Raw genomic sequence first — 16,296 nt, forward strand, 5'->3', positions numbered from 1 at the left:
TGATATTATTACCTTTTAAATTTGATAATAGGTAAATTTACTCTAATATTAAAGCTAACAGCATAAAATTGAATTCGCTAAACACAAATTTACTATACATGCGAGTGTGACGTCCTCTTAAGACAAAATAATTAACCATGAATAATATTTCATTTAAAATTAGATTACGATTTTAGCTTAAAAATTATAATTATATATTGCTAAAAATATTGTTCAAATGTTTAGCATGAGCATCGTTGTATTATAATATTTATTTTTACATTGAAAATTCAAATTTTTATAGTTTTTATACATTAGGTATCTCCTAGGTCATTGATTTTAATGATTTTATTTTCTTATATTTCTGTACTTGTGAACAATAGTTGTTTTTTATAAGTTATAGATATTAATAAAATATTGCTACCGACAAGCTACAAATAAACCATATTTAATTTGGAATTTTTAATACTTCTTGACATAACTTTATATAAATTAAATTATTACAATAATCTTCTACATTTATATTTATAAGAGTGTTAATAATGGGTATCTTCCCACAACCATTTTATTCATGAAAAATTCAACTTACAAAATATAATGTTAATATTGTTGATTTTCAAATATTTGACTATTATATTAGATAGTTACATGATTTAGGTATAGTGGTCAAAAATATCATAAGTACATATTATTATCATGGCGTAGTAGATTTTTTTTAGACGCCTATGCGCTTATACTATTATAGACGTACTTTGTACAAATGATTTAAACAATATATTTTTAAAGTTATTAAGTTATTACCTGGATAATTCTCAATATCAAGACTGAAAAAATGATTGATCAATAATTGACAGGATTCACCTAATCGTCCTGATCTTAATCGTCGTGGGGTTAAAAAATCTCGTTACTAAAATTACGGAGAGATTGATCGCAGGCGACAACATATTGATATAATAATTATAATATTAATTTTATTACCGTCGAAACTCGAAAGTTTACTACGATATATTTTAATGAATCAGTGGCGTCGCCTACACACCTTATCACGGCATAACATACATCTTTATTACCGCTATGCTGTCCAAAAAACGTTTCCAAAATACGATGGTAGGCAACAGACGCCACTTGGTGATCCAACAGCGGAAATATAATAATCGCTGACGAGCCTCGTCATAACTCATACGAATAGTGGCACATAATATTGTACGTATTAATAATACAGTATTATAAAATTATAATCATTAGTCGCTTATCGCTTTAGTGACGGTGCATTAAAAACGTTTATTTTTACACCAACCAAGTCGCTTGACGTATGTATAATAATCATAATATACTATACATAAAATGATTATTTTACCGTAAGCCAAGCAATATAATTATCTCAAAATTTATTTGAAAAAATATATATTTTTATATATATATATATCTAAATATTTAAGAATTTAATGTTTAAAATTTGTCTATTGTAATAAGTATCCATTTTTTAAATTGAAAATTCTTTATCCTTCCTGATATATTACCGAATTCGGAATAAAATAATCACCCAATAATATATTGTACAATATACATACATATGACGATGACGGTGGCAGCGGTGCATCAGTTGTCGTAAGTTGATATAAATGCTCTACGCTAAATTTAACTCGTTTCGCTAAATGTATAATATTATACTATACATATATAATACCCACATAAAATAACTACCGCTGAAAAATCGAGACGCATTGTGCGCAGTAATGTTGTTGTTATTATTGCCGGAGGCAGTAGAAGAATCTATGAGTATATTTAAACACAACGGTCATTAATCATCACCATTACCGGCCGTGGTTCTGTGGATTATAAAATCAATTTTAGGAAACCATATATTTTAGTTTTTGAGTGGTTAGGTTTTTACTTGGGTTTTTTTGTTATCTAGGGGGCTGATAAGACCTATTGCTGGGTCTCTATGTGTATCTATTTTTGATTTTTGTGAAGGAAGGAGTGTCTTGCAATTTTTAAAACTAGACTATCACATTTTTGCGAATGACATAACGAAAATAGGTTCTTCTTTGCATCCTTTCATGACACCAAACCATTGAGAGAAGTTCATAATTGTACGACGATGTTGCATGAGTATGTGCAAAATCGGTGCATTCACTCGTTAGACAGCATAGTATATGTCTATTATTCAGATTAAAGTAACGTTGTAAATAGTAGTGAAAACATATTATATTCAAGAGGACTCTACCCCTTTCTGGCTCCGTTTGCTAATCCTTACTTCACTCATAACTGAATATTTGTATTATTATTTTTTTTTCTGCTATAGGAATAGTACTTTCATAGAATAAAAGTAAATATTTTAATACTTTTTTTTTATGTATAATATTTTATCTGGATAAAATTGTATAAATAAAATGAAATCAGCATATCCTTAATTTTTATTTTCATTTCTTTAATCCTTACATATTATAACCTGCACTGTTACACGGAAATTTCATCATATTACATGATAGAGCAATCACGAAGGAGAGTGCACAATCGTTTATTTTTTATGTTGTACATATACATAATTTTGAATTAGCATTTGTTGCTGACACTATACCAAAAGTGCAATTTTTATTAAGTATATATAATGATAGATTGAGAATATTATTAAATTTATGTTATAATTATGTATCATTATATATAACTAAATAATAAATGTAATGCTTAAAAATATTAATTATAGAGTAATTTTAATTGAAAAACAAAAATGTATATTCAAATTAATTATGTGATAAGCTGATTATTTTGTTAATAGAGAGAGAAGGGATTGTAAAGAGGTATAAAGATATAAGGAGACAAATTATTTTAAGTTTTTATTTTTAAAAGATAATAATACAAGCAAGTTATCATTTTTTTTCGTGGCATGTAATTTTAAAAATGCACACGTTATATTATTTTGCCATTTCTTCTTTAATCAAATCCTAATTACGCTACTGCAGCCAACCTGTGGTTGAATCTCAAGTAATGCACCTTGCACACAATTCCTAGGAAATTGATAATTTCAGTAGAATCGATTATATGGACCATTGAATGAAATTATCCACCACATAAGCAAGGATTATGTGTATAAATGTGTGGACACAGTTCGTAATTCAAGTCTTATGTATAATTATTTGTATAATATCAAATATGTATATATAGTGACACGCGCACATTTAATACTAATACACTCTAAAATCGTATAATTTAATTTTAAAAGATTTAAAATTGAAAACAATTAAACATTTTTCTATATAACTTACAACCGCATCATTATATCTTGATATTAATGCATTGATATAATATATTAATTTTAATAAATATAATATAATATAGGTAAATAGTATAATATAATAATTATAATATCTTAATTTTCGTAGATTCAGTAGTACAACACATAATATTATATTAACGTTAAGTTTATTATAAATTAAAGATGATGGTAAAGTATATAAATGCCACTAGATGAGTGAAACAGCATCGCCGTACTCGTATATTATAATTATTATTGTTATAATATATATATTATTGTGTTTAGTAGTTGTAATAGCGGTAGAAATCTGACAATCTATAGTACTGCGGTTCCTCTTGATAGTGGTTTAGACCCTGAAAATAATTATTCTACACAGATGTGATGATTCTATTCTGTTGTTTTTATCATACTTTGGATCCGTGTTGAGATCTCTGCTTGCGCTGAAACTCGTTATTTATGTAGAAATCTTTCGGCGACGGGGCAAGTACAACAGGGCGCTCCTCCCAGACTTCTATAACATAACAATACAATAAATTGTATGAAATATTATTGTTATACTTATAAGTATAGAAAATTATTTATAATAATGGATAGTATGAAACCTAAGAAATGACACAGACAATAATAACATATTATTATTATAATAATAAATTATTATGCATACTATAATAATATTAATGAACTAAGCCAGTGGTCGGCAACCTTTTTGGACTTCCGAGCCATATTCATAAATTATTAAGAGTTCACGGGCCAGACAAAAATAAAAATTTTTAATATTCTAATTAAACTTCGTTGTCGTAGAATTTAAAGCGGGCCATATACAATAGACGCGCGTGCCGCCGGTTGCCGACCACTGAACTAGGCGAATTATGTGATGAGATATTAATCTATAGAAAAAGAAATAGGACAATTAATGGTTGCTGCTAATAATTCAAGCAAAAACATTGGTAACGTGTAACCTCGGTATCCCATTTAAGGAGAAAATCGTAATGACGCATTGAAAGTAAAAGTACGTGTAAATTATACAATATGTATGACTTTTTGAACGAACGTTTAATACATTCATTACATTACAGGATAAAAACATTATAAAATGTTGTGATATTTTAAGTGATTAAACACACTCACCTTGGATATCATCTTCGTCATCTTCTTCTGGTATTTCATTTTCTTCGTATGGAATTGATTCGTGTCCATAATTTTGACCATAATTTTGAACATAACTTGGTACGGCATGTCTAAAAATATACATTATATTTATATATTAGTAAATCGATGATTATTATTGATAAGCCAATGTTTTATTATGAAAATTATATTTAGTGATTAAAAAATACAATTTACACTATTTTTTTCCCTGATTTTGGCTTAAAAATAATAATATATGTTGTTAAGAAATTTTAATAGACTTCCAGACAAATAAATTCTTTTTTTTTTAATAAACATTTTTGTAATTTATAAAGAATGGAGAATGTAACTTAATTAATTTTAATTTTAATTTTCTATTATTCATTATTAAAACACGTTATATTCTTTTATTGGGCATTGTTATACTTATAATATCACTGTAGAGTTCTATAGTTGCCTTGTACAAGGTCTGTGAACATAAAACGTTATGGAATATATATTGTTGTTGAAAAAAAAAATTGAGAATTTCTGCAGGATATGGCCATGAAACACTTGCACTACTTGCAGTGTATGTATCATGCAATTCACAATAACCGTGTGCAGTTAACTATATAATATGTTATATTTTCTACATAATTTATTATAATGTAAATCTTTTTAAACATATCTAGGCAACTTTGTCAAAGAAGGACGTCCCTTAATAATGTTGCAGTTTTCTATTGTAGTTGAATAATATGACCACCTGGGGCCTGTCCTCGGCAATTCATAAGTCCGACATATATAAGTTCATACTTTTTATTGTATTGATAAAATACAATTATACAATTATGATGTACACAACTAAAACGTACAACTCTGATTCATTGAACATTAACAAAATAATGATTTATTATACATATATATATATATATATATATATTGTGTCATCAGCTTATCAATTTTGTACAATTTTTAAAAACACAATACATTAATTTTAATAATGAAAAAAACTATGATGTTTAATGAGAATAATATTAAAATAGGTACATGCAAAACTTGAAATTATATTTTATTTTCAAATCTAATGGAAATAATAACGTTTAAATTTAAATAACATTAAATTAAAATGACGATCATTAAAATAATATTGTAAATTGATATTCGTTTTCATTAATAATAATATTAATCATAAAATATGCGATATAAATACACATAATAATAAATTTGAATAAATTGTTATCAATAATTATTTATTACATACCTGGGTTTGTCTCGAGCCTTATTTGCTTCCAGGATGGACATTAACGCCAGCAATTCTTCAGGATCAAAAGGCAAGTCGCGTTTGGCACGTCCGCTGTCCAAATACGAACCGTATGCTCTAGAACCACTTTTAACCAAAATATTATATATGTACTTACATCAAAATTACTATAAACCATTAATATAATCAAAAATTTCAATTGAAAAAATGGACGTGTTTTTTAGGAAAATCCTTATACTCTCTGGTATAAATAATGTGTTGTATAACAATTGGGTCTAATACAATTTTCATGAATCCTCTCTCATTCCTATTATATTGAATGCCTCATAAATATTTGATGACGACGTTCAATGCATAATTCAACTGTGTTATTAAGCTATTGCTATATATTCTGCTTCTTACCTTCTCTTAACCGGGGTGCCGAAATGGTAAGCGTTCCTTTTATAACGGTCATCAGCGTCTAACGATTGAAGTCCATAGGAATCTTAAACAATACAATTTGTCTCATAAATATAGCAAGCTTTATAAAGTACACTTCATTAAAATGAAATATATTTTGAAATTGTAAAACATTAATTTATGTATTTGAATTGAAATAACCAGAAAACATAAAAATAATACAATTATTAAAATATATAAATTTAATATATTGTGTACCGTAGAAAACTTACTCAAATAATATCATCCAAACTATACAATAATGAATAACTTAAATTAAAAATTACCCAAACAAAATATGTCAGATGAAATAAATCCTTTCAAATTGGCATTTATTTAATTCAAATCATTACTTTTACTCAAACCAAAAATGTAGTCTTTTTATATATTTATAGTTATTTCTCAGAAATCATTTTTTAAGTTGTAACTTATTATTAGATCAGTTGAATTATTTGAATTACACCTTAATATTGTGAAGGATAAACATATTGGGTATACAATGCGTGTGTTTGCATTACATTATACTTGTTTTGGACAAAATATTTTGAATATGAACTACACTTATCTTCGCTTATAATATGATTTTTTTAATGCGATAATTAGTCTCATATTTATTTTCTTCTAAGTTCTAAATGAATATTATATATTATTTGCTATGCATTTTTTATTGAGCGATAATAAGTGATAGACATTTGCTTTTATTTGTGTGAATTATAATCGGATGTATACTATATTCACATTTAAACCAAACAACAAATATAGTAAACACTAAACATATTATAATATGATGTTAATTTGTATAATAATAATTTATTATCTTTGTTTGAATTTTAATTATAAAATGTAAAATTATTATTATGTTCACTTCCCTTATATACAGTTATGGAATTCATAACACAAAACTGTTAAATCATCTTCGTTGCATCATATATCGTAATATTCAAGAGTATGTATAGGTTAAATTATAATATAATGTTAAGCGCTGTATGAGTACTCTTATTAAATGTTTACTAGTAACAATATGACCGCGATATTGTTGAATTGTATTGTATCACAGTTTTAAACACTCGGAGACTTACACCCCAATAAGTGACTTTTATCATTCACATAATATGTTTGCCAATTGGTGAAAGTCAAGTCGTAGTTTTCGTTAATTATTAATTAAATATTTTTTCAAACACAAAAACTTTAATCGAAGCTTATACGAACATTATAATTTAAACCTAAAGTTCAACTAAAATATTTTGAATTTATATGATATCATCAGGGAGTTATACGACATGGTAATCAATAATTATAATATAGCCGCAATTTCAGATTATGATAATATGATGTGTCTAATAAGTTGTAAATATATAAAGCCACGTTATAGATAAACATAAATATCTATAAATTTATACTTGAATCAAGATTGTTTGGGTATACGTCCTCGAGTGAAAACGGCAGTAATAAAATTTATTTTAATTGTGATTTGTTATGTTTATTGAGAAAGTAGCTTAAGAATATAACAATTATGTTTAATATATTCTTTAAGTGGTATAATAATTGTACATGATACTTATTTTTAGACTAAAGCAAAAATTACAATAATATTTTTAAATTTGTCAAATTAGAAACAAGCAGAACAATATGAGTTATAAGTACCTATATATTTTATAAAATTAAAAGAAATATATTTCAATGTTATTATAATGTGATTAGGTAATGTACAAAATATAATATACCATTCAATAATATTTTTTTGTAACACGGCGCATTATGTATGCAATTTTAATACGACGAATCTACTAGCTAAAATTACCCAAGATAATTCCAAAACTTTATTAGTTTATTATTTATTATCATCTTGTAATAAATAAAATATTATAAATATAATATTCTTTTTAGATCATTTAAATAAATAATAATAGTGAGTGTAAATATGAATATAATGACAATAAACAAAAGACATTTATTTGATGACAAACACCAATAAGTTATTGTATTTGAAGGATCATTTTCTTATTCACATGCCAAATAATTAGTGTGTGGTTTTAACGTATTCCTACAGCTAATTACTTACTATATTTCATAACATCACTATGTTTAATTTACTTATGATAAATAATAATAATAAGTGTCTAAATTCCATGTCTGAAAAATTATATGTTAATAAGTCATTTTAGTCGAAAATTTCTTTTTTATAATATGTTAAACAATTAAACAGTTAAGAATTATATTATGTCAAAACTATATGGTATCTTTTTTAAATATAAATCAGTGATAATTGAATATTTATAAATTACTGAACTGATTTTAAATGATTTTTATTCCAAGGCACGTTAAATACATTTACATTGGATTATTCCTAATTGCAATATTATTAACATTTTAACATAAGCTTAATCAATGCTGCATTATAATATAAATTGAATTATTACTGGTTACAGCGTGCGTAATTATTATGGTATCCACTCTCAAGTTACGTCAATAAAACATTTCATACTTAATACTTTCATCTCTTATTAAACGATTTGTTAGCTATTTAATACACGATTATTACTTAAATGCGTTTGTTTTATGCTTCGTACTCGCCAGGCAGTTAATTTTAATAATATTTAGTAAACTATATATTCGTAGAGTTTAAATATAGAATAAAATAACAATCGTATAATTAAAGATATGAATATCCATATTATATTAATCAAATCATAATAAATTAAACACTAATTTATTCATCAAAGAATTTAATGCTGCGATCATAAGATTTAAATATGTATACAACATTTCGTACATATAAATTTATTTATAAACAAATTAAATACAATAATATTCAATTAAAATTATGATATATATTCAAAATAAAATTATATTTTTCAAGTAAATTTTAAGGTTTTTAAGTAAAATATAAATGTATTAAATAAAATAAAATATCAAACAAACCTATACAGAATATAAAATACGATGATAATTGATAAACAATAGCAACAATATCATTATAAATACAGATTATAGTTTATAAAAAAGTTTTCGCGAATGTTTGTTCTTCATTTTGAATATAAAGTTCCTTTTATAGAATTTAGGTACTGAATTCGAGCAGATTATATTCATTGAAATATAAAAAACTTTTTTAATTATTTGTTTGCAGCTGAACAAATATATTATGATGACCTTATCTTTTTATTTCCCATCGTTCGAATCGATTATGCTATGTGCGCATGTCAACTGACTACAATATCATTTTATTCTATAACTTTTAAAGTTATAATATACGTATTGATATATTTGGAAACTAATATATTTTAACAACTAAATATAAATTATTAAACGTAAATTTCGTATTATAAATATTTAATATATTAGTCGTAAGTTCTACTTTATAGTAAATAAATGTTTTATAATTAAAACTCTGAAGTAAAACTGTACGTAGTCGTTATGCTATGAGAAAAATATATACAAATAAAAAAATGAAAGATCTGTGAAAACTCGCTTTAATAGGTTTTGGGGTTGATAAAATGTATTAACAACGCCATTTATCCTGCATCAGAGTAACCAAATTAACCAGTATATTTTAATAACAGAACATATTCGGTGATCAGAATTTAAAAACCTTTGTTTCTTTACTCCAAATTCTCCACTCAGCAATTTTGAATAAATCTAAGTTAAAACCATGATAAACAAAATTTTTTTAAATGTTTTTAAAATTTATTCAATGTGTTATTTTTTACAAAAAAAAGTACTAAAAAATTGAAAAGTGATAAAAAATCATATATTAATCAACTAGATTTATCAACTTCTACAATGATATTTAGTGCTTTTTTGAATAATTTTTCTTATAATCAAAAAAGTTTCGAAATAATGAATTAGAGACCTATATCATACTAAGTTTTTAAATACATGACTTTTGAACTATCTAGACAAACTAATTAAATTCGTGTTTAGTACAACTAAGTATCAATTAATAATATTAGCATACGAAAATTTTAGAGTTGTGAGCTCTCTAATATAGACATTTAGAAAATTCAAAAAATAATAAATGCATTATAATTTACTATTAAATATTAAATAAGTATAAAATTGCCACTTCTTTAACTCAATATATTTTAATTAAACGATAGTTTTATAAAAAGTATTGTTCATTTATGTTTGCTGATGTAAACAACATATTCATGATTATCTGAACATTTTTATTATAGTCATAAAAATGTCAAAAAGTTTGTTAAAAAAATATAGCATATTATATTGTGATAAAAACGGTTTTACTTATGAGCATCATTGGCTCAGCGAGTGGTCTACTAAAGTTTACGATAAACACATTTTATGGATAATGTGCTTTATCGATATTACATTTTGTCACATTAGTTTACATGGCATTTTAATATAATATGCGTTATTTTGTTATTACGTTTTACTAACAATCTTATAAAATGTCTAATTGGCATTTTCACAGCAGCTATATAAGTGGTAAAATTGTATCAAATTATTTTTTATTTGAATAAAAATTATTAACCAATATTAACTGATCAAATCAAGAAATTTATAATCATCATCAAACCTAAACAGCATTATAATTGTATACATGCTTATAAGAATATTTTGTTTGACTCCATTATTAATAGAAGGTTGAGTATTGATTATATTTTTAATATTTTTAAAAATACATTTTATAATTTGATTATATGAAATAGCTCGTAATGCTCAAAAAACAACTGAAAAATATTATTATTATTGGCTTTAGTTAATTTACCATATAATTTTACGCTTGAATGACTATAACACTTTTACAAAGTGGTGATTAAATACTTGAAAAAAATTAATTAAATAGTCACTTATTATTTTTATTATTAAATGAAAAATTCATCTAAAATATAAATATACAATTTAGTTTTTTAATTTAATTTTTTACTGAACATAATTGTTTTGCCCTTAAAATACATGTCGAGTTTCTATTATAAAATTCGAAATAATAAATTATCATATTTTTCATTTATTACGTAAGAAAGGTCATACAATTTCATAAAATAATGTGATAATTGGACATTTTTGTTATTTTACTAGGATAAATTAAAAAATCCAAAGAAAAAATATTTTCCGTTTCCTTAAATTATTCCTATTGTGAAGATATTAATTTAAAAGCTGAATAGCTTTTAATTGAATAAAACACGGTTTTAAGTTTTAACATACTATATTGTGTGCCAAGTACCTAACTTATTTGGCTATACCTACACCTGTTAACAAAAAAAAATTAAAAAAAAAATAATGTTCTAGTAGCAGATAAGTAATACTGAAGAAGTAAAGAAATACATTACAATAAAATTCAATTATTTTTACGTAAAAAAATATGAATATATGTGACTTGAAAAAGAAAAAAAATAATAGTTAATAATTCTCATTAAAAATTCATCTCCAATTGATAGCTTATACAAAAATCAATATACGCTCTGTATAAATTATGACGTATAATAATATATGCTTATATTATTATTTTATGTATATATATAAATGTATAATAATATAATTAAGAGTTTTACTTTGTTGAATGAAAACTATAATATGTATACTGAAATTTAAGTCTATAGATGTATTTCAAATGACCATTTTATTTGTCTACATATTTGATGATTTTACTAGTTTTGTCTGTGCCACAATCTAATTATTTTTGAGTATTGCTGCTTTTACTATTTTCATCAATAGTTTTCTCACACCAATAGATGATTTAAATAATTGTAACAACTTACTATAATAAAATATATTAAATACTATTATTAGAAATAACACTAGTATATTTTGATTAATCTGCGTTTGAAAAGTACGTCATTACAGTAAATATTTTATTCGTTTTTACATCTGTCAGTGGTCTTAGCTTGTACTATTTATTACGACTAAAACACGCGATATTATATTTTAGACGCACTACGTTTTATGTATATGATGCATGCGATATTAATGTAATATCAACGACTTCGTCAGAGATAATGATGGTAATTATAATAATATTCATATTACTAATAAAAGTGAATGAATTGTATATTACCTGGGTTGTAAAAGAGGTCGGCGATCTTTTCGTGTCTAGCTGCTTGGGGATAGTGTTCAAGGGCGTTGTTCACTTCGGGCACTGGTTCTGGGTCGTGGTGATCATCAGGTGCCTCTATAAAACGGAAGCAACAATGCATATATATGTATACTCACATTTATATTATATATTGCATAGCTACGTTAATAATCGATACTTCCGGCGGTAGGACGCACGATTGTTGGGGTAGGTATACATATTATTGTAATATTATTGTTTGTTGCGACTCACGTCTCTTTTCGGCTCTAGCGTAGTTTCTGTTGTCCGCCTGTCTGTTCTGCTGGTTACCGAACTGGAGTACTTCCTGCGTCTTCTTGGCTATACACAACAAAAACAAATACGTGTGCTCGTTTATTATCGCAAACATACACATACAATATACACATTGTGTATGCAAGTCGTGCAGTGACACGTTTAGGAATTTTGTAAAAGGGGACTGGATGGTTGACATTTGTTGTGGTTTTGAAATGTCAAAAAAAAATGTATTAAGTGTTGGTATAAGATAATATTATGAAACGGAAACTCAACAAGGCTCCTACGATATTACTACAAGTAAAACACGCGATATGAAAATCGTTTAAGTGGTCGCGTGCGTGTTTGGGTCTGGGTGAGAGGGTGTGGGACGGTTCAGCTGGTGGTCGTCAAAACTCACCTTTATTTTTGGCCATGTTTTTTTGGATTTTGGCCGCGTCCGCTTTACCGGGGGCGGGTGATCCGTACGCCATATGCGTGACTGCAACCGCCACCGCGATCGACAGCACGAACGAAGTAAACAACTTCATGACGTGACGTAAGTTCGACCGTGCTTGTTTGCAGTGCAATAACGCAGTGTGCTTACTTCTCGGTGTGTAGACAGTCGCGTTCTGTCAGTGGTTTCGGCGGCGCGATGACAACACACACACACACACACACACTACTGCTGGCGGCGTCGGTGGTGGCGGCGCGTTCCTAGACGGTGGTGGCGACGGTATCCGCGCCTTCCACGGACATTGCGGACGACGAAGAGGAACAGTTTTTTTTTCAGGCGTCGAGGATATGGGGAGTAGGTGTTTTCCGCCCGATCGATATTTCCGAGTGTGCGTCCCGGTGACCCCTCACACTCATCCACCCACGAGAAAACGCCCGGGCCGCCACCTGTCGCGCGCGCGTGGGGTACTGCGATTTCATACCTCCCACATATTCTCCTTCACCGAATCCTAGCCATCCCTCTCCACAACAACCACCATCATCAGCTCTTCAACCATTACCACCCTATTGCGAAATTTATAGTCTTCCGCCACCGAGCGGAACAACACAATTTATTTTAGTCCACAGTCAGTAGGACTTAGAAATATAGGTTCCCATACAATACATATATAATAAAGACTGGCAAAAGGATTAATTTTAAATTTTCAAGAATAATATACATATAATATATTTTTTTTAAGTGTAAAAAAGAATTCATTTTTAAATTAACAGTCATCATTATAATTACTTTAAAATAAATCAAATACGTAGTTATTGAGAGATGAATCATTGCATCACATGTTTTACTCATCAAGTCTACGAAAATAATTGAAAACTAAAGTTACGCGTTTATTTCATAAAATTTAAATCGATTCAATGTTAAAACAAATTCATCGTGTACAATAAATAATATTATTGCGTTGTATGTGTCATAATATTATATTACCAATATATCATTAAGCCATAAATTGTTGTAGTCTAATCACGAAAGATGTGCATAATGCGTATGTTATTATATTATTACGACTTTAAATTATTATTATTAGGTACTTGGCATTTTACGTCGACAGTACGTTAATAATAAATGTATAAGTAAACTTATATTATTAATTGCCGATAAACGATATCACATTAAATCACAATAGATATTAATAAACGTTTTTTATCTGATGGACAGTGTTTTGAATTTTAATTATTATTAACCCACGTTCTTCCGTTTATTTATCATAATAGTATATATAGTATTGTACGTAAATAAATATTATAAAAGTAGTGACGAGAAATTAAAACGTGTATTCATGTTGTAAATATTATAGGAACTGTGCCATAGTTATTTCCGACGAGGGATACGACGTAATAGCATTTTTTTTATTAATGAAAAATTTATTAATACTGTATATAATAATAATGAATGTCTAAGTTCCGTTCGGCGATCAATCTTTGTAGAATTAATTATTCTTTATAATCATTCATCATTTACCCTAAATCTTAAGAACATTTTTGTTTGAAACTACCTACCCGCTCAGTTTAAATTAATAACGTATATAATTTACATAGATAGATGTATATAATCATTTGGTGTCAACATGATTGAACACAGTTAACCTTTTTAACTACCCGATTGGGCGACTGATACAATCAAACAATAGGAATCCAAAAAATATCAAAATTCAATACGATTTAGTACAAAAATAAGTACAACATTGCCGTTTTTATAATTTATAAAATAAATGTGTGTCAATATATTATTTTACTTAGGTACTAAATACGTGTTTCTCAATTGTCATATATTATTTTATGTAATATTGTCATTTTTGTCCTTGAAAATTATATATAATTATTCGTTAATGTCATACAAAAAATATATTATGTATAATGTATATTGTATATATTATAAATAAACTACACGTTTTAAAGTGTTACCCTTAAATACGTATTTCCCATTTTTAATAAATATTTAAGTAAATCGTTAGAATATTTATTCATTAAGTATTCGACGTAACTACGTAAGCTATCATGGTTAGATTAATTTTTTGGCTAACAAAAAAACTCATATTTTTATAACTGTTACCTTTTTTAGACTGAATTATTGTTATTGTTTCAGCCTGCGAGTTTTTTGTAAAAATCGAATTATCAAATGTGTACGTGAGTGGTAATTGTCTAATGTTGACTATTGTGAATTGTAAGGTCTATGAAAACTATCAAATGTCTTTGTTGTTCTAAAAAAAAGTATTCTACCAATATTCACAAAAATTTACAACGTTGCATTCGTTCGACTGTGCTCAATCGGGTTATACCAAATCATTTTCATCGATATAAAATTTCACATTCTGAGAATTATATTTTAATCTACATTATATTCACTGTGGGCTTATGAGTGATATAATATATATATATTTTTTTTTAGTCACACACATTGACACATTGCAGAATGAACTATAAATCCATTTGGTATGATCTAGAATAAGTTATTATATTTTATTTAGTATATTTTTGTAGTTTTAATTTTAAATACATTTATTTTTATATTAACGAAAAGTTTTTATAATTATTATAGGTCCTAATAAATGTTTTATACCTATATTTAAACGTTTTAGGTAAATTGTATTGAATTTTTACATTTCAAAGAATATTTTTTATTATTAGATTTGCCAAGTAAAGGCTCACACACAGTAATACTGTACAATATACTATACAAAACTATTATCATAATCGTGTTAGATAGAGATGTTTTTATAAATATAACTCCGTAGTACTGTAGTAGCAATAGCTCTTACTAGATAGGTATTATTGTTGACATCACAATTCACGCGCTCGCGCAATAAAAACGTGTATAGTTTCTATTAAGAGTCTATAAAAATGTATGGTTATCTCGAATGAATAATTAATGATACAATTCTTATCACATTTTAGAATGTCGTTTTTTATAATTTTAAAGCCATACTTTGATTTTTTGGACATTTTTTAAATATGTTTTTAAAGTTAAACATCACAACCCTAATGATCACTTTTATTGCTCCACGCATCATAATGACAATGTTTTAATGGAGTAAAAAATAAAAAGTAAATTTAATTCAAAACAGAGAGAGTATCAATTGAGCAGATTTTTTTTAAATTTTAACTTCATATATTAGTAATAACTTAAATTTTAACGATTAATTTTTACCATTTTTAAGTATTTTTATTAGATAGAATATAGAATATCATTTTATTTTTGGGGAAAATTAAATCTCATTTTTATTTCAGTAAATTTTTAAAATATTTAAATTTAAAAAAATTATAAAAAGTTATACCAATAACACATTTTAATACTTTTAAAATGTTAGATGCTTATAAAAAAACTCTATATTAAAAGTCATTAATCGGGCTAAATAGGTTAATATAATGAGGCAACCAAATCAACTCAAATTTAACACGATAAACAATACTAGGTTTTTAAACAAAATAATAATAGTGCTTTTTGGCGTGAGGTCCTAT

General features: G+C 26.4%; 1 protein-coding gene across 1 annotated transcript; it reads right to left on the reverse strand.

The window, feature by feature from the left end:
- Nucleotides 1-3,383: 3,383 nt before the first annotated feature.
- LOC113548233 lies at nt 3,384-12,990 on the reverse strand. The gene is made up of 8 exons (XM_026949008.1): nt 12,746-12,990; nt 12,325-12,411; nt 12,055-12,168; nt 6,006-6,087; nt 5,604-5,729; nt 4,364-4,473; nt 3,646-3,746; nt 3,384-3,603 (listed from the first exon to the last, which is right to left on the reverse strand). Exons 1-8 carry the CDS (start codon nt 12,873-12,875, stop codon nt 3,517-3,519), a joined length of 837 nt encoding a protein of 278 aa, XP_026804809.1. The 5' UTR covers nt 12,876-12,990; the 3' UTR covers nt 3,384-3,516.
- Nucleotides 12,991-16,296: the final 3,306 nt, after the last annotated feature.

The sequence above is a fragment of the Rhopalosiphum maidis genome, chromosome 4, assembly GCF_003676215.2.
Source record: "Rhopalosiphum maidis isolate BTI-1 chromosome 4, ASM367621v3, whole genome shotgun sequence".
In the NCBI taxonomy this organism is placed as follows: Eukaryota; Metazoa; Arthropoda; class Insecta; order Hemiptera; family Aphididae; genus Rhopalosiphum; species Rhopalosiphum maidis.

What these genes read in the sequence shown, in the direction of transcription:
- LOC113548233 (XM_026949008.1), bottom strand. Translation starts at nt 12,875, where the DNA reads ATGAAGTTGTTTACTTCGTTCGTGCTGTCGATCGCGGTGGCGGTTGCA. An exon ending in CGCTAGAGCCGAAAAGAGAC is followed by an intron (nt 12,169 to 12,324) that starts GTGAGTCGCAAC and finishes TCCGTTTTATAG; the next exon opens with AGGCACCTGATGATCACCAC. An exon ending in AAGGCTCGAGACAAACCCAG is followed by an intron (nt 4,474 to 5,603) that starts GTATGTAATAAA and finishes GTATATTTTTAG; the next exon opens with ACATGCCGTACCAAGTTATG.